The sequence below is a fragment of the Candida jiufengensis genome, assembly GCF_024610255.1.
Source record: "Candida jiufengensis strain CBS 10846 chromosome Unknown scaffold7, whole genome shotgun sequence".
Classification (NCBI taxonomy): Eukaryota; Fungi; Ascomycota; class Pichiomycetes; order Serinales; family Debaryomycetaceae; genus Lodderomyces; species Lodderomyces jiufengensis.
This window is the reverse complement of record NW_026261556.1, coordinates 849,561-868,791: the sequence shown is the minus strand read 5'-3', so window position 1 is coordinate 868,791 and position 19,231 is coordinate 849,561. Positions and strand designations below refer to the sequence as shown.

The 19,231-nt window shown below is 27.7% G+C and overlaps 6 protein-coding genes across 6 annotated transcripts; 3 read left to right on the top strand and 3 right to left on the bottom strand. All coding sequences in view use genetic code 12, as the record gives it.

The window, feature by feature from the left end:
• Positions 1-2,351: 2,351 nt before the first annotated feature.
• On the top strand, positions 2,352-3,308 carry KGF54_000992 (uncharacterized protein; the record flags this gene model as incomplete). Its single annotated transcript, XM_051766965.1, has 1 exon — positions 2,352-3,308. One exon carries the CDS (start codon positions 2,352-2,354, stop codon positions 3,306-3,308), a length of 957 nt encoding a protein of 318 aa, XP_051622206.1.
• A 6,412-nt stretch (positions 3,309-9,720) lies between these two features.
• CYC3 (holocytochrome c synthase) lies at positions 9,721-10,563 on the top strand (the record flags this gene model as incomplete). The annotated part of the gene is made up of 1 exon (XM_051766964.1): positions 9,721-10,563. The coding sequence occupies one exon, from the start codon at positions 9,721-9,723 to the stop codon at positions 10,561-10,563; it is 843 nt and encodes a 280-aa protein (XP_051622205.1).
• Positions 10,564-10,725: 162 nt separating this feature from the next.
• Positions 10,726-12,864, bottom strand: KGF54_000990 (uncharacterized protein; the record flags this gene model as incomplete). Its single annotated transcript, XM_051766963.1, has 1 exon — positions 10,726-12,864. The coding sequence occupies one exon, from the start codon at positions 12,862-12,864 to the stop codon at positions 10,726-10,728; it is 2,139 nt and encodes a 712-aa protein (XP_051622204.1).
• A 742-nt stretch (positions 12,865-13,606) lies between these two features.
• Positions 13,607-14,335, top strand: KGF54_000989 (uncharacterized protein; the record flags this gene model as incomplete). The annotated part of the gene is made up of 1 exon (XM_051766961.1): positions 13,607-14,335. One exon carries the CDS (start codon positions 13,607-13,609, stop codon positions 14,333-14,335), a length of 729 nt encoding a protein of 242 aa, XP_051622203.1.
• A 145-nt stretch (positions 14,336-14,480) lies between these two features.
• KGF54_000988 (putative electron-transferring-flavoprotein dehydrogenase) lies at positions 14,481-16,403 on the bottom strand (the record flags this gene model as incomplete). Its single annotated transcript, XM_051766960.1, has 1 exon — positions 14,481-16,403. The coding sequence occupies one exon, from the start codon at positions 16,401-16,403 to the stop codon at positions 14,481-14,483; it is 1,923 nt and encodes a 640-aa protein (XP_051622202.1).
• Positions 16,404-17,120: 717 nt separating this feature from the next.
• On the bottom strand, positions 17,121-18,707 carry ERG11 (sterol 14-demethylase; the record flags this gene model as incomplete). The annotated part of the gene is made up of 1 exon (XM_051766959.1): positions 17,121-18,707. One exon carries the CDS (start codon positions 18,705-18,707, stop codon positions 17,121-17,123), a length of 1,587 nt encoding a protein of 528 aa, XP_051622201.1.
• Between the last annotated feature and the right edge of the window lie 524 nt (positions 18,708-19,231).

Sequence of the window (19,231 nt, the reverse complement as noted above, 5' to 3'; positions counted from 1 at the left end):
TTTGTTAAAGGTGGTTTGCGCAGCAGACTATTCAAAAGACATAAATTTTTTTTCAACAGTTTCTGCATTATCTGATTTGGCATATTGAAAAATTAATGAAACATACAGTATAGTAAGATGTGTAAGAGTAAATTTTGATTCATACAATACTATAGAATGCGGAATTGTTAAAGTCAAGAAGGCGGAATTGTGGCCCAATTTTTGTATTTTCTTTAGTAAAGTTTTAAATCAAATGGCCCAAATTTGGAGGTATCTGTAGTCACAAAAAAAATTATAGCGTATTAATTTATTTGGGTTAATTTGTTTAAATTTATTCGTATCCCTGGATGGCTAGATTATTTCTTAGTAACTATTATTGAATTTGAGCTTTTGTTATTTTGAGCATTTTTCAGATGTAGAACTGAATTTCAAGTGTTTAAGTTGAGTATGGACATTCAACAATTTTTTTGATTTTGTATTCCAACTAGCAATGTTTTATAACAATTAACTAAAAAAATAGAAAAAAAAAAAAAGAAACGGTAATTGTTAAACTATGTCTAAAATACAAATATATAAGTAAAAAATCAAGAACAATGTATAACATGCTATCATACAATAAAAGCTTTGTCTCTCTATACACCTCCTTTCAAATAACTTTCAATGAAAATTCTTTACCAGTTTTTGCGAAGTCGTAAAATATTACAAAAAGTGCAGGCATTATTTATAATTAGAATAAAGTTTTGAGCATACACACTTAGCCTTCGCTGATTGAATAAGTATTTAAATAGCACAATTTTGTAACTTGATAATTCACAAATATAATTATGTTGCTCGAGAAATTTAGATAAACTATTTTGACCTTTTACATAAATATAAGGTGATGATTACATATATACTAATTGTACAACAAAGAAAATTGTGCGTTTTTGATCTAGTACTATTGATGCATTTGAGAAACCATATTCTAGGTCACAATTGATCAATTAACATCTACAGTAAGAATTAATCACCCTACAACCAGAAAACAAGGAAATTAATAAACTAATGTTAAAAAAAAAATTTATTAGAGTTGATTTTGTGTTTCAAATGTATTTTTCATTTTTGCAATTTTAATTATTCCGAAATTACTAAATCTAATTATTCAAAAAAGAAGAATGCTAATACAATAAGTAGACTAAAAGTAAGCATAGAAAAGCTTTTGAGCCCAATTTTAGGTTATAAAGTCTTTGATCAACAATAAAAATGGCTTGTATTCTAAAACTAGGTAATTTAAGCTTGAGAATTTAATTGAATTGTTTTGTGAAAAAATTCCTAACCAAAGTTTGCTAAATAATCAGTTGGCTGAAAATAGGAGATACCGACATTCGTGAAGCTAATTTTGGAATCACAGTACTTTGAGATTTTGAAAAAGAGCTTGTGACTTTACCAAACATTACAATTTGTAACAAAGAAAAAAAACAAAAGCACACCATCTAAAGGAGTGCATTACTTATTTGAAACGATTATATGAATTAATAGACTAATTAAAATCGTCAGATAGTGATAAAGTAATGTAAAGGTTATAAATATAATTTTGGTATATTCTGAATATACATTTTTTTATGGTAAACGGTTAAAAGAAGAGACTGATTTGCAATACATTAAAATTTTGAAACACAAACTCACAAATCTTAATATTTTTCATGTATGTAATTTTTCAACCTGATCTTTACATAAATTAAGGCTAGGGAATTTATTCCCCTGGATAAATAAAGAAAGACTTATTGAAATTCAAAATATTGGATTTAAGTCCTCGTCTCTTTCTACTCATTTTAATGTGTAAATATACATTATATGATTTTTCAAACAGTAGATCGAGTTTCATGTAGAGATGTTCTAGTTCTCAAATTTTAAATTTTATAATTGATTATCTTCAACTAGCAAAATTCAATATTACAATTTTCATGTGTTTTTTTTTGTTTCAAATTACTCGCAAGCTTCATTCTAGATGAGCTATTAACAAAGGTAACTAAGAGCTGTTTTTATTAATGTAACTTATGAATCACATATTAAAAAGTGAAACAAAATTTATTTAGTGTGAAAAATTTCAACGACAGTCAAAAAAACAAAATTGATAATGTATGCGAAATATTTATTATATATGTGTAATTTTTAGAATTTAATTATTAAGATGATTTCAATGATTAATATAACTTAAATTTATCTTTGCAAACAAAAAGATACAACTTCTACAATACACAGAGCAAAATTTTCAATAACACAAACTTTACTAGAGAAAGCTCATCTCAGCCAGTTAACTCATCTCAATTCAAGCTTTAAACACAAATTCATCAATTGAAGTTTAATAATAAGGTCAGGCAATAGTTTTAAAAATGAGTACGGAAGAGGCTGATCAAATTGAAATTCAACAAGAGACTCATGATGAAATACTACAACGTCATAAAAAGGAAAACAAAGACCTTATAGCCACAGTTACAGGCTTAAAGAAACAAGCAACCAAAAAAACTAGAAAAAATGTTCTAACAAAATGTCAAGAACTTGAAGATAATTTGAAAAGAAAACATCAAGAAGAAATAGCAGCTTTTGAAAATAACGGAGAAAACAATTTAACAGCTGCAGATGATGAACTAACACCAGAACAATTGCTTGCTCAATTATCAGTAAGAGAGGAAGATGAAATTTCATTACCATCAGAACGAATTTCCTCATCATCATCAAATATCTCCACAACTTCATCAACTGGTCCTAAGAAACGAAATAGGGCCAAGGAAAGATTAGCCAAAAGACAACAAGAAATAGATAGAATAAAAGAAGAAGCAGAGAAAGAATCAGAAAATTCAATAAATTATAGACAAATTGAAATTGATTCAATGAACAAAATACTATCTAATAACAATTTAAAAGTTTTTGAGATTCAACCTGATGGTAATTGCTTATTTGCTTCGATACAAGATCAATTAACAAAGAGACACCAGGCAAACCCAAATGAAATAACAATCCAAAATTTAAGAAACATATCAAGTGAGTATATCTTGGAGAATAGAAACGATTTTATACCCTTTTTATTTGATGAAAAAACTGGAGAACTTAAAGATATCGAAGAATATTGTAACGAATTAAGAACAACGACGATGTGGGGATCAGATATGGAAATTTTAGCATTTGGTAAAATTTTTGAATGTTGTATTATAATTCATCAAGCTGGTGCTTCGAGTATTAACATAAATGAAGATACTGTATATGATGATCCAAATCCTACTTTACATTTAGGTTATTACAAGCATTCTTATGGATTAGGTGAACATTATAATTCATTGGTTGATGCATAAGTTTAATTTTATATGGTGCATAATTATGAGATGGTTGATCTATTTGTTCATTCTTTTCATTAGATATGAATTTGAGTCATTGGTAGAAAGTCTTTTTTTTAAGGCTCACAAGACTAAACTAACAAAGTGTTACTTATAATATTAGTGACATATTGATGTCTGAGGGAAAGAATATTATATTTTAATAACCTAAGAAAAATAAAAAATAAAAATTCAAGTTAAGAAAAAGATGTCTGTATACCAAGCATAGAGGCACATTTGATGATTTTCTTTGCATTAATCAAGACTTTGGGGACGATCGTTTTGGTTATTTAATTTCTTGAATCAAGTTTTGGTCCCCCTATATCCTTACTTACCCCATTGATTTAACGTTGATAAATTTTTTACAGAAATTTCTTAACTATATCAGATTTTGAAATTATAGATTACAAAGATATAATATGGCAGGTTGATAAACTAAGTACTTGTATATACGATTTTAGTTTGACTTAAATCAATTGTGAAAAAAAAGAAGATCCGTTTCAATTGGCTCGATTTTCTGAAGTAAACTGAATATAACTCAAAATAGTGATATGAATTTTTTTTAAAAGACATTTAAGTTTAATTACATAATTACACACTAATTAATTTTAAAGATGAATAAAAAATAAAAGATCTCAAAATTTCTTTTCTTCGTAAATTAAATTTAAAGCTAAAACTTAAATTATATACAGTATTTACTATGCAAGTAGATGCGTAAATAATAGAAATTTACGGAGTTCAGTAAAATTTTAGACTTACATTTGGTTTTGCGTAATTTGCTTTTACTAGCTTTTTAAAAGCATTTAGTTAGAATTTGTGTAACTTATCAGACATCAAGTACATAAGAGTTTTTATTAACTCGATCGTCGTCAATTAAAGATAAGGCTTTCAATAAGATTGTTGTATATTACAACTATTGTAAATCCTCAAAACCACGACTGTAATTAATGTGTAGAATGTTACTGGCGATGAGCTCAACAATGCAAAGATTACTATTAATTAATGAAAGATTCTTAGAATTACCATATTTATTAATTGATTCAAATAATAATTGCAACAAATGGTATTTAAATTCATAATTTAGTGAGTATGATAAATAACCATAATTAAAAATAAGGAGTTAAATTGACCTTTCAATTAATTTAGCGGAAATGGATATCTGTTATCTTTTTCATTAACTTCCCATTTGACATAAGACTGAAAAAATCTAATAAAAAAAATATTATTTTTGATTTATAAAAATTAATTAAATTGAAGATAAATTAAAAAAATTTTAAGACTTAAATTATTAATATGAATCAAAAAGTTACTAAAACTAAATTGTTAGTTTAAATTTTTGAATGAAAACGTACATTTTCACTATTCTTAAACTATTGGTCTAAATAATTAGCTGGATTAGGTTAAATTAAAGAGCAAAACAAAATGTAACAATTAGGAGAAAAAAATTGAATTAACCATAATAGTTATTTATAGATCTAAATTTGAATTTAATTTGGTCGACGAAAATTTCAATTCTTGATCTAATATATTTTTTAAGTAGATTAAAGTATCAAAGTGGTGAAGCGATTAATTTAGCTTCATGGTTTTATAATATCTCAATAATAGATTGGGGATTCATATTAATAAGTCATTGGCTATTGAAAATATTATTATTGTAAAAATATTATATAGAATACTAACTATGTTGATTTTTCAATTAATTAACTAAATTAAGCTATAGTTTCATTTGACACAAAATAATTCTGATTATTTCTTAGTAAATTTTTCAATTAAAAATCTCATAACACAAAGTTAGGTACCAAGTTTAGACGATTGAAATTGAATAGACAAAAATTATTTGGGCTTCTGTCATTTTTAAATTATTGTAAAAAAAACTGGGGGACAAAGACCGAGAAGAAATTGAATTACAGACAAAAATGTTTTTTATTAGTAGAATTTTTTTTCTTTCTGTCTTGTCAAATTTCATATCAAAATTCTTGTTAAAAGAGGTTTCAATAATTTTGATGGGAAATAATCACTTTTCACTATTAAAATTTCAGATATTCACAATCACTATTATTGCATGAGAGCTGAATTTTATCAAGACAATGTAAATTTCGTTTATATACAATTACTCCCCCGAGCCGGATAAACCAATTTTATTGTAAAATTGTGTAATTCCTTGTCGTTATTATTTTGTCTTTTGACTGGAAGGTAAAAGTAATGTCAGTTAGATTTTGTATATAATTTTATAATTTTAGTTTTGTTAAGTTTGTCTCTTTTATTTACAAGCTTATTCGTAAATTTACTAATTAGACTATTAATTAAGTCAAATTCTACGTCTTGTTTTCGTTAATTTAAGGAGAGGCCAACACTAATTTACATTTTCAAGAGTTCCAGATAATTCAAACTCTAATTATCATAAACCGTTACTTTTCATTTTTCCACAATTTAACAATCCTCCATTAACTTTGCAGAAAGATCACATTGTTCAACTTTTAAGTCGAACGATACTTGAATTTCAGTCTTCTAGAATCTGACAAACAAGGTTAAAGAATCAGGAGAGTAAACTAAATATGGTCAATAAGGTCTATTTGTTTGACACAATAGCTACACAAATAAAAATTCAAAATTTCAGTCATTTTGGAACGGACATTAATTTTATTTTAATTTTGTGCCTCAATTTAGACTGCAATTTTGAATAACACGAAATTTATAAGTTTAATCTATATGTTTGTTCCAAACTATCAAGCTCAAGTTTACCTAAAAAAGATTGGTTAAATTAAAATTGGAATTTTGTCTTTAAGTTAGTTTCAGTGGGAATAAGAATAAAAATTTTAGATTAAAGAATGTAAATTCTAGTCTTGCAGTAAGACTATCTAAGACTATTACTGTCCTGTGTTTTTTACAATAAAAGCTTGAACTTATTAAGAAAAAAACTATATTTAAGATATTCAGTCAGAAAGGGAACGGAAATGACTGTATACTTAATTCCATTCATTTATCAGAAACGTAATTATTGAATTAAACCAACGGGTGCAATTGAAGTATCGTTACAAGAAAAGACTATAAACCCAAATCCTTTCACCTCGAAGCGCAATACAACACCCTGTACTTTTGTAATACTTCATATTAATAAAGAATTTATCATACTCAATTGAAACAATAGAATTGACCTTATGAAATATGCTGATCTTTAATGTAAAAAAATTTAAACGAGAATTAAGGAGGAGTTCTTTCTTATTGTTAATGAATTTAATGTAAGACAAGAAAAGAAATTAGAATAATTATACATCATTATAATAATAATTTGCTGGTAGATCCACTTCAAACTGTTAAAAAATTAGACGAAGAAGCTTGTTGGAGGTCTAGGTCTGAACTGAAATTAATAAAAGTTCATGAAAGAATGTTAATCATAATTGGACAATTCTTTTCTATGCAAAATCTTCTTTTCTATTTGTAACTATTAAAGTCAAATTTTATATGTAAAAAATCTCAGACATCTTTTCAAGGTATGAAATATGACAGTCTGATTTACTATTTGAAGACATTGTCTGCTTCTATATTTAAGCTATTGTCTAATGAAAGGCTGTTGATATTTCGTTTAATAGTTAAAATCTTCAATCTAAATTAATTTCATTACTCTATTAAGTTGTTTAATAAGCTTTTTATTGTTGAATTAAAAGAGGTTGAGTTAAACAAAATTGAATGCTTAACTTGCTCTTGGAATCTAGATTAAAAGTTTACTTCAAATTCCCTAATGAAGGTATCCAATTAATGATCGATCCCTTTAAGTTTAAGTAACGGCAATGACGTGAATTAGTTGAACAATCCATTGACGTCAACTAAATTCCACTACATTAATCACCACCATTTGTTGTTAATTATATAGGATCGCAATTTAGCGTGGAAGTAATCACTTACAATGCAAATAATTACTTATTTCCATACCTATAAAGCACAAAGTCGTAGGATAATCGAGCTAAAATTACCTAGAACTTATCAAACGTACAGAACTAATGAATGTATATATTAATCCTTGTCTTCTGATTAAAATTAAAGGCGACCTTCAAGTCCACAAACTAAGATTGTGAACTAATTTCATTGGAACTGAAAAATACAATTTATTTCTTTTTCCTAAAAAAGAGTTTTAGGTTTTACCTTCGTCAATCTTTCAGATATTGTCTCTCTTTTAAATTTAAATTTGATAGTTTATTGTACTGTATATATTTTAAGTTTTTATGGCTCCAATTTCATCGTGTATATAAGTGAATTAATCAAGGCGTATAGTTACTGCAACATGTGAAAAAGTCAAAAAGGTAGTCTGCTTCTACTAAAGAACTTAATGGAAAATGAATAGTTTGTATCTCTGGTCCATTTGTCTCACAACTTATTTATTCACCACCGTACTACAGATGAAACGTTAAAATTGGACAACTAAATAAGTAATCAACTCTCTGGTGCTTAAATTTGTTGCTACTGAATAGGACTTGGATTTCCAGAATAACTTTACCAATAACAATAAACTGAAAAATGACTAAAAGTTTATGATGTAATTTGCAGACATGAATTCAAGATTTTCGTACTTATTAAGGAAAGATAAAATAAATTAAAGAATATTCCATTTCGTAAAACGTCAAGACCCTTTCTACTATGACAATCTCGTTAATCGTCAAATTTTGTTTCCTGGAAAATTTAGTTAAGTCCATTTTGTACATATTGATTATCGTAGTAAATCTTGCAATACATTATTTCCTTACTTGCAAATTATTCTATTATCACAATTTCTGAGCCGCATGTAACAATTCTGTTATCAATTTTACTTATCTACCAGGACTGAATGCAAGATCTTACTGATAAATACTTGCTGCTTGGGTGTATATTTGCCTCACGTGCCTAGGACTTAAGAACATCGTCTATTTCCCAAATTAAATAAATTAATCATCTTATTATTTACACCTAGTTCTAGGCTTTGGTTAATTTTGTTTCACTTTACGAGGTCAGCAATATTATTTATCTTGCTAACTAGCTATCTCAGATTAAGTCCAAGCATCTCCTTAGTTCCTTTTGACTAACCCTCTTACCTTAAGCAGAGATATTGTCAAAACTAAGACTGTCTCTGGAACCATGGGTTTTATTAGTGAGATTTTAATTTTTCAATTTTTTTGCAACAATTATGAAACAAATACGATAATGTGTAAAAAACTTACAAGTTAATCATAACATTTGATGATTGTAAAATTACCAAATTGTTAACATGAGCCAAGTAGCAAGATGAATGTCAGTGTCTGTCCAAATCATTTTGGTTTTATCAGCTCAGCATTATTCTGCATGTCTTGCTTGAAAGGTACGGCGCTGAATTTAGATAGTGTTGCCAATTGATACTCAAGAATAAACAAGGACTTTGCATTAAAGACAAACTAAAAGTTTACAGTAAGAGTGGAGTATTGTTTTTGTTAAAATTAAAGTGACTGATTTATAAAAGCAATAGATTGCCAAAGACCTTAATTATTTATCTTCTCTAGGCTAAAAATAAATTATTTTTTTTCGTGATTTGTTTCAGATTTAAAGTTTGGGTAATTTAATTTAAGAAGTCGTATCAATTTCACTAAAATCATTAATTGACAACTTAGCTATTAATTTAAAGTTTTGTCTTAATAATATCCCCAATTTACGAAATCAAGGATCTGAAACTCTACAATCTCTTTGTTCAATCATTGCATGTTTTACCTATTTGGTAATGAAAAGAAACTAATTCAAATCATGAATGTATCCTTCATTCGTTGCTTTAAATTCTAGGAATGACCTGGTTGACATTACAACCATCTGAGGGGTTGTATATACAAATGCTTTTTTTGGTCATATTATCAATTTCAAGTCAAGAAATATGTTGTAGTTTCAAATTTAGTTTAACGCTGTTGGGCAATTGTTATTTTCTAATATGATAAATTGTTGTCATGCAGACAATTCTTAAAAGTACATGATGTAGACAAAACACTGAGCCTTAGGTTTCAGCCGATTAGTAGTTACATTTTTCTAATGTTCTTTATAAATGATTTGCAATTTCTTTTAGTGTTCTTTTGTGACAAATCGAGCACATATATAAAAAATATTATTTAAAATTATCTAAGTCTATAAGTATTTAACCTCTTATCGTGTCGAACTGCCCTGATAGTAAACTATAGACAGGGATGAGGATTAAAAATAGTTCACGAAAAGTCTCGAAAGAACTGGATCATTTTGGTAATCATATAATATTAAAAGAAATTTTCATGAGTTCCATTTCTCTCGGTAATAAAGAGAAAAAAAAAATAGTAAAAGCGTAATCAGAGCTCATCTATCATCATATACAAATATCAGAACATATTCACCATTCTAAACAACAACTATTTTAACATCATAATTTACGGTCATGGGTTGGTTCTGGGCAGAGAATAAAGATTTCAATTCAACAGCAGCACCAGCACCAAGTCAAATAACACAAACAACTTCATCAAATATACTGGGATGTCCCATTGATCATTCATCATATACTAAATCAAAATCAACTTCCACTTCATCAAAACCAGCATGCCCAGTATTACCATCAACAGATAATTCAAACGATGAAGTATTAAATCCATTAAACAATATGCCAATGGCAATATCAAGTGAATTAGCACCAGGTCAAAAAATAAAATTATCAACAGAAAGAACAATCTCTACAATTCCAAGAGGTGAAACTTCAGATCAAGGATTATGGGAATATCCATCACCACAACAAATGTACAATGCTATGTTATCAAAGGGTAAAGGTCAAGGAATACCTGAAGATGCAGTTGAATCAATGGTTGAAGTTCATAATTTCTTAAATGAAGGTGCTTGGCAACAAATTTTGGAATGGGAAAATAAATATACTGATGAGACTAAAATTGAACCAAGATTGAAGAAATTCACAGGTAAACCACATGATTTATCACCAAAAGCTCAAATATATCTTTGGTTAGGTAAAATATTTCCCGAAACTTTTAATTCAATCCCACCTTTCGATAGACATGATTGGACTATATTAAGGAGCAATGGTAAGAATCAAGGATGGAAGGAAATTAGATATATCATTGATTATTATGGAGCTCCTGACGATGAAGAAACTGGTATGCCCTCATTTATGTTGGATACAAGACCTGCTTTAGATGATTTTGGTAGTATTAAAGATAGAATTATTGATTTTGCTGGTCCTACTTGGAGAAAAGCAATGGGTGAAGAGCAAAGATAATAGTCTTTGCTTGTAATATCGATATTTTTGATTCTTCTCTTGTATAGTAGTTTTGGGGAGTATATTATTATAAAATTATGTAATTAATATATGTTATATTGTATTTATATTAATTATACATTTTTTATATACATGTAATTGATTGTTTATATACACTGTATTTTATTTAATTTGTTGTAAAACTGACGCTGGTACTTCAACAACTCTGTTATTGATATTATTCAATAATCTTGGTAATTCAGTGCCATAAGTAGCCGGTGGATTTCTCGCTATATCTTGTAATATTCCTTGTATAGCTTCTTTATTTTTTTTAGCAAAAAAATGGTTTAATATAAAATGATAAGTATATTGGTTTGGTTTTACATTTGATCCTTGTTGAGTTTTTAAATTTTGATAGTACTGGAAAGCTAAATTCTCATCACGATTTAAAACATTCCTTATAAATGTATTCCAAATTTGTACATCATTTCTAATGTTTTTAATATAATGATTAAAAATTTTTTCACCAGCTGAAATATCACCAAATGATAATTCACCAGCTAACATATTACTTTGGATCCAAGCGGATCTTGGGAATTTATTTCTTAACACTTTATACAATTGTCTTGCAGCTTCAATATTTGCTGATTGAACTAAACCGTTTAATACAGATGCATACGAATATTCATTTAAATGTTTTGCACCTTTTAAAGTATTTAATAAATCTAATAGGTTTGGAGTTTTACCAATTGCTATAAGGTATTTGAAATATGCATTTATCATTGTAGTAATTGATGCAACATTTTCTTCAATGTTGTTCATTTGCATAAATTCATTAATACCAAACATTGCTTTATAATTTTTTCTTTTTGAGTAGTAAGACAAAAAATCATTCATTGTACCACTACTTGGTTTATAACTAGTACCCTCATTAATATATTCTTTCATTTTATTTTCTGCTTCATCTATTTTATTGTTGAAAATTAAACCTCTTAATATACCATCTTTCGCTATATTATTGATTCCTAATGAACTATACTCTTTAGCATAATCTTCAGCAACATCAAATTTATTGGCAGTAGCATATGCAGTAATTATTGAACTCAAAGTGCCAGCATCATATTGTAATCCACTAGCAGTTATTGTCTTTAAAGTTCTCTCAAATTTTTTCATCAATTCTTCTCTTTGTTTTGAACTAGCATCTTGAAACCTATTTGGATTAATCATAGCTCTCAATACCAAGTTCCACGCATCTATTGAAGGTTTTAACCCAGAACTTATTATATTTTGAAACATACCAAATACTTGATCATATTCATCAAAATATAAATATTTATCCATTAATTGTATCATTATTTTTTCATCAATTTTTGAATCACGAATTGAACAAATTTCTGCAATTTCTAAATATATATTATCTAACTGTTTTTTATCCACTGATTTAAAAATTCTTTGAATCATTTCTTCACTATTTGGATTGATTTTGTTTTTCCTTTCATTTTCTAAAACTGATCTAAACTTATTGAATTGGTCTGAGTCAAATAAGTTTAAATCTTTTAATGTATTCATAACATCTCTATATAATGGGATTTTACCATTAATTGTGAATTTGACAGCGTCTTCTTCTGAGTATTTACCAGTAGGACAAGATAAAACATAATTGTAAAACACTATATTTGGTAAATGGAATGATTTATATTGAAATTGATTTGGGATATTTTCAAATTGAACGTATGGTGTATAATTTAGTTTATCGTATTCCACAAATTGAACCCATAATTGAATCAATTTTTGAAATTTGTTGGTATCATCTTGATTTTTCAATATTTGGAGAGCTAATTCAGTAAAATGACTTTGATGAGCAATACGATATTTGACAAACAAGTTGATTAAATTTTGTAAGTTTTCCAAGCTACTTACGTCGCTTTCTTTCAATTTATATAATAATTCGGAAGCTAAAGGTACAAATGAAAAATACAATTCACGATCGTTTATAAATTCATCTTGTTGAATTTCTCTTAAAAATGAGATACCTTCTTCAAAAATTTCTTTTGATTCCTGTAAATTATCTGATTGTAATGTTGATTTTATTTGATTACTTATATCATTCAATTTAGGGTTTGTTCTTTTTATATAATTAGATTTGAATTTCTGATTTTGGTTTGAATTAACTGATGTAGTAGAATTACTGATTGTTGTTTGTGGTTGTGATTGTATTTGAGATTGAGTAGACTGAAACCTTATTGGTTGAATTAAGGTAGATGCAATACATCTAGATCTAGGTAGCCTTATCCTCAAGGCTCCTTGTTTATATGGTAACATTATTGAAGTTGTTGCAAATTAATTTTAAATAAATCGGTTTGAAAATTTTCAAATTTTTCACGCATAATTTAATTAAAAAGAATTAAATTGTTGCAAAAACTTGTAAGAAGTACCAAAGTATCACTTTACAATATAGGCATTAAGAGAATATCTTTTTGAAGCTCTCGAGAAGCGAGAGAGTGTAGCTACAAAATTACTTAAATTTCAATCAAAAAGTTATCATGTATTCAAATATCTATATAAAATCTAATCATTGAAAATTAATTCTAAATTCAAAAAATGTTAGTAACTACAACTCAACAGTTTCAACAATTCCCTTAAGGTTTTATAATTTAAATATCAGATATTATAAAATAACAATTCTTATCATAAACAAAATATCAATTGAGCTGGGTTTATGCTATGGAGTCTTAACAACTCAGTATCATCATTAAATAGTTATATAAACATGGAAACATTGAAATTTCGGAAATTATATCATACCATTAAATTAATCATATATGGACCTTGAATACATGATCGATTATTGGTCGCTGAATATTGATTTCTGGTGGTTGATTTTGAAGAAGAAAGAAAGAAGAATGTGAAAATAGAAAAAAAAAATTGGTTGTAAAAAAATCAAAACTTCATCGTAGTAAAAAAGCTATTTTATATACAGGAGATACAAACAATTGTTTACTAATTGATATTAATACATTGCACAACTCAAAGTCCTCTACTAACGATCAATTATTAAATATTCATGAGTAATGATCAATCTTATAATGATATAACGAACAAATATAATACAGCAACCACCAATAATGACAAAGCAAACACACCTCCATTAGTATTTTTCAACTATCATGAATATTTATCATCACAACAGCACCTACCAAATAATCAAATCTCATTAGTCATAAATCATTTTCCAAATTTTTACCTGGATCAAAATTCATCGACATATACAAATACAAGAATTATAAGGATACCGAGATGTTATAATTCAATTTCTTATTCTGATTTAATTCCTCAATTTTCATTATCTTATCCTGGTGAAGAAGAAGGTGCAATTAAAAGAGAAGAACCACGAATAGAAGAAGTTATTGGAGTTTTTGATAATAATGAGTTTGGGGTAACTTCAGAAGTTGTTGGTTTGGACATTGATAAAGTTCAATTACATGATATCATCAGCAGTATAAATGAACAATTATACGTAGCTTTTAATCCATTTTCAAGCTGGAATCTTGTAGAGAATTTACTTAACATACTAACAGGCTGTATGTTCATTGAGGTCTTAAATCTATTTGGACTTTACACTCATACTAAAAGAACTGTCAGAACGTTGGAAAACTACGTACAAAAAGTTAATGAAAATTTTCAAAAACAAGGTATTGATTTGGTAATTATATCACCCAGAAAAACTGGTTATTTATCTGTATGTATCTCAAATGAAGTTCAAACAGCTTTGAAGAAATTTATACTAACTTAAATTTACTTAGATTGATATACAAATACAAAAGTCGTAATTTCAATTCTTCTACCATGTACTATATAATAATTTAATAAATAAATATAAATTAATAATTAAATTGAATAAATACATAATCTCTTATATACAAAATCTCTTTCCAAACTTAACTCATATAATATTTAGGACCATCACCACCTTCAGGAACAGTCCAATCAATATCTTGAGAAGGTACTTTTATATCACAAGTCTTACAATGAATACAATTTTGCGAGTTTATTTGAAATTTAACTCCTAACTCATTTGTGGGATCTTCTATGTATTCGTAAACTCCAGCTGGACAAAATCTTTGTTCAATACCTTTGAATTTTTCCCAATTTAATTCGGCATGTTTTTGTAAATCTTGATTGGGAACTCTTAAATGACATGGTTCATCTTCGTCATGATACGTACCAGTTCTTGAAACAGAAGTTAAAATATCAAATGTAATTTCATTATCTGGTTTAGGGTAATCTATTGGTTGGAATTGGGATGCTGGTTCAGTTGCTTGTGAATCTGTATGCTTGAATGATAAAGTCCATGGTTCTTTCCCCTTTGTGATCAATGTTGTTAAACCTGAATGAGCTAATCCTCCTAAAGTACCTAATGGTGAATTAAAACTTGGTCTTACGTTTCTTACTTCGTATAATTCTTTGTATGCCCAAGAGTCTTTGAAAGAAGTCTCATATTCTGATAAAACTAAAGGATTTTCAGTTATAGTTGTCAAAAATTCATCTTCATCTTCAATTTCTTCAGTATCTTTAATTCTATCAAATATAGCTTCAGCAGCTAATATACCAGATTTAATAGCAGTATGAGTTCCTTTAATTTTGGGAACATTCAAAAATCCAGCTCCACAACCAACTAATAACCCACCAGGAAAATACAATTTAGGTATACTTTGATATCCACCTTCATTTAAAGCTCTAGCAGCGTAAGATATACATTTCCCATTTTTCAAAAATTGAGCATAATAAGGATGTTTTTTCATTTTTTGAAATTCTTGATATGGTGAAATATATGGGTTTTTGTAATCTAATCCAATGACTAAACCGATGGAAATTAATCCATCACCGAAATGATAAACAAATCCACCTCCATACGCTTGTGAATCTTTTGTTAATGGGTATCCTAAACTATGACCCACATACCCCTTTTTGAAATTTTCAGCTGGAACTTCCCAAACTTCTTTTATACCTAGTCCATAAGTTTGTGGATTGGAATTTTCTCTTAAATTAAAATTATATATAATCTTTTTAGTTAATGATCCATGACACCCTTCTGCAAATACAGTGATTCTTGAATTAAACTCCATACCTTTTTCAAAAGTATCTTTAGGTGCTCCGTTTTTATCAATTCCCATATCTTGAGTAGCTACTCCAATAACAGTATCTTTTGTTTTAGGATCATTATATAAAATTTCACTAACTGAGATACCAGGGTACAATTCAACTCCAATTTCTTCAGCTTGTTCACTTAAATATTTAACAACATTATTTAAACTTGTTATATAATTTTTACCAGCATTTGTTAATTGTGGTGGTTCAGGTAATGGGAATGATCCAGATTCAGTTAAATATTTCATATGATCCTCAGTAACTTTAGTAATTATATCATCAGGTAAAGGGATATCTCTTTCATCATCGGGAAACAATTCCCTGAATGCTTGTGGTTCAATGACTGCCCCACTTACAATATGACTACCAAAATCTGCCGCTTTTTCTAATACTATTATTCTTTTATCTCCATTTCCTTTTTCGTTGTCTAGTTGTTTTAATTTTATTGCTGTTGCTAAACCTGCAGGGCCAGCTCCTACTATACAAACGTCTACGTTGTCTTTTGCTCGTTCCTGGTTCAAAATTTCTATTTGTTCTTCTGTTAAATTTGAATTGGTGCTATAATATTTACATGATGATTTAAGATTATTTTGCGAATAAGTTGATAGTATAAATGGGGACCTTTTGTTGGTGAGTCTTGAGCTTGGAACCTTATGACTTAACGCTCGTATTGATGATGATAATGTGGATGGTCGTATCAATTTTTTGAACATAATTCAGAATTATTCTACGTGGGTAAGATGTGATGATTAGGATGATTTTCTTCTTTATGAGTAAGGACTTTAGCAAACTTATTCTTTCACCGTGTTATATAATTTTAAGAGGCTACGATATACCTTTGCCAAAATTTTGAAAACTCGGATAGCTCTGTATTGTCTGAGAATTGATTCGTTTGGTATATATTCAAACTGTAAAATAAATTAAAAAATTAATATAATCTGACTCACGTGAAGATTAGATTATAAAAAATATGTAATAGTATGCTTTTATATGCAGTATAGAGAATTAAATTATTAGCAAATCAAATTCTATAAATTATTCATCAATGATGTACAGATCTTTATTACTAGTAAAACGGTTCGATTTTAAGTTTACTGAGGGTGAGATCAAAAAGGTAATCACCAATACACTGTCATGATTTGTATAGCTTTGATGCAACTATAAATATGAAATTTGCGATTTCGAGAAGTCAAAGTTTGATTACAATTACTGCAAAAGATTAATTTTGTGTTCTCTTGTTTCACATTTTCAATGTACTTTCCAAATTAAATCAATTAATAAATTTCGGACAAGACTCGATTCAAATTTCCCATGTTTGGATATATATGGTCTATTAATATTAAAATAAATAAGTGATATTATAAAACTACATAAGAAACAAATATTTGTTAGAATTATCCTATGAATCGTATCAATTTAAAATGCCTTAACTATATTGAACAAGTTTCTCTTTTTTCCCAAACAATTTCAGCAGGTTCTTCAGGTAAGGTGACCATTGAATTATAATCAACATTCGGTACTTTGTTTTCCTTTAATTTCCATCTCAAATTATAAATAAAAGTTGATAATATAGTACCTAATTGAACATAAGCAAATTGTTCACCAATACATCTATGTCTACCACCACCAAATGGTAAATAAGATGATGAAACACCTTTACTTACTTTACCGAAACCATAATCAACTTCATCTGATTCTTTGTTTGTTGTTGTTGTTGTTGATGTTTCATCCCATCTATGAGGATCAAATTTTGATGCGTTAGGGTAATATCTTTCATTTATATGTGCATAACCTGGTGATACTAATACATGGTGTCCTTTTGGTACAACCATAGTTGAATTTGGTACAACTAATGGAGATAAGACTTTTCTGAATATTGAATGTAACGGCATATGCATTCTTAAAGTTTCCTTTATAGTGTTATTAATTAATGGCATTTTTTGTAAATCTTCATAAGTTATATCATCTAATGAACCACCTTGTCCCTTTGATTTTATAACTTCTGAAATTTCTTTGTAAATTTCATCTTGTAAAGACGGGTTTTCACCTAAATGTAATAAAAACCAAGCAGATGTAGAAGCAGAAGTATGTTGTCCACCCATTAATACACCAATTAATAAATTAGCAATTTCTTGATCAGTCATTTTAATACCATCTTTATAAGTTGAATGAACCAATAATGAATCAATTAAATCTCTATTTTCATCAATATCTCCAGTTTTTCTTCTTTTAGTGATTTCTTTCATATACGTTTCAGATATCTTTTGTTGAGCAGCATCTCTTTTCCAATAATGAGGTAATGGTAAATTTGGGAATACAAAATTTATCGGAGTAAAACCTTTATCTAAATCTGAATATAATCCTGCAAAAGTTTCATCAAATCTTTTTCTCATTGCTTCACCTAATAATGATCTTGAAGCTGTAAATATGGTAATTTCAGGTTGAGTTTTCATAACATTTGCAACACCTTTATTTGAAGTTTTTAATTTAAAAGAATCAGATGACTTGAAATAGTTCAAAACTTCATTTCTAATTAATGGAACATATCTTCTAAAAGAATCAGTAGTTAAAGCAAATTTTGCAAATTTTTTTTGTTCCATTAATCTAAAATTTGGACAATCATAAATAACACCTTTACCAAAAACAGGAGTAGTTAAATGTTGATAAGCATCTTCAGCACTTACTTCACTTAATTTTGCATTGAAAACAAATTCATGACCTTTTGGACCTAAATAAACTGTCATAATTTTACCTAATAACATAAATGCAAAAACATCACCATATTTCTGTCTACATTCTTCAAAAAATTCGTAAGGTCTTTGACCATATTGTACAGCTGATCCAAACCATGGAATCCAATAAAATACTAATGGTACTCTATCTTTTCTCATTGAATATAGTAATTGCCATAGTATATTATAAATGAATGGTATAATTATACATAATGAGATTTGTTGAAATGTTGATAATGTCATAAAGAAATTATATGCGTATAATGTTAAATCAACTAATGCCATCTTTGATAATTTTGTATACTATATATGAATGGATTTATCAAGAATTAATATGAATGAATAAATAACAAATAAAAAAATTATGAAACTTAGATATGATAAACGATTGATTGATTTTTCAAATTTTTCAGATCTTAAATACTCGAAAATCTTGGATATATATATATATATTGAATCTTATAAATACAAATTGAACAAATAATAAATAATTTGAAACGAATAAAAATGAGAATCAATCAATTTAGTCGTATGATTGTCAGAATTAAAAAATTTTTGATGGTAAGTTTATTTCTTTTATTATGTGAAAAAAAATATTTTTTAGTAAACAACTTCGTATAATTTTTTGTTTCTTTCTCTCTTTGTTAAACGAGAGAGAGATAAAGAAGAGATGTATTTTAACGCGTAGTTGTAATATAGTTATCGTCGTGACATATAATCTTATACTACGACACTCGGATAATTTTTTGATATTCAAAATTTCGGATAGATATTATATTGTTATTTATTTACAGATATTAAAGTACTTA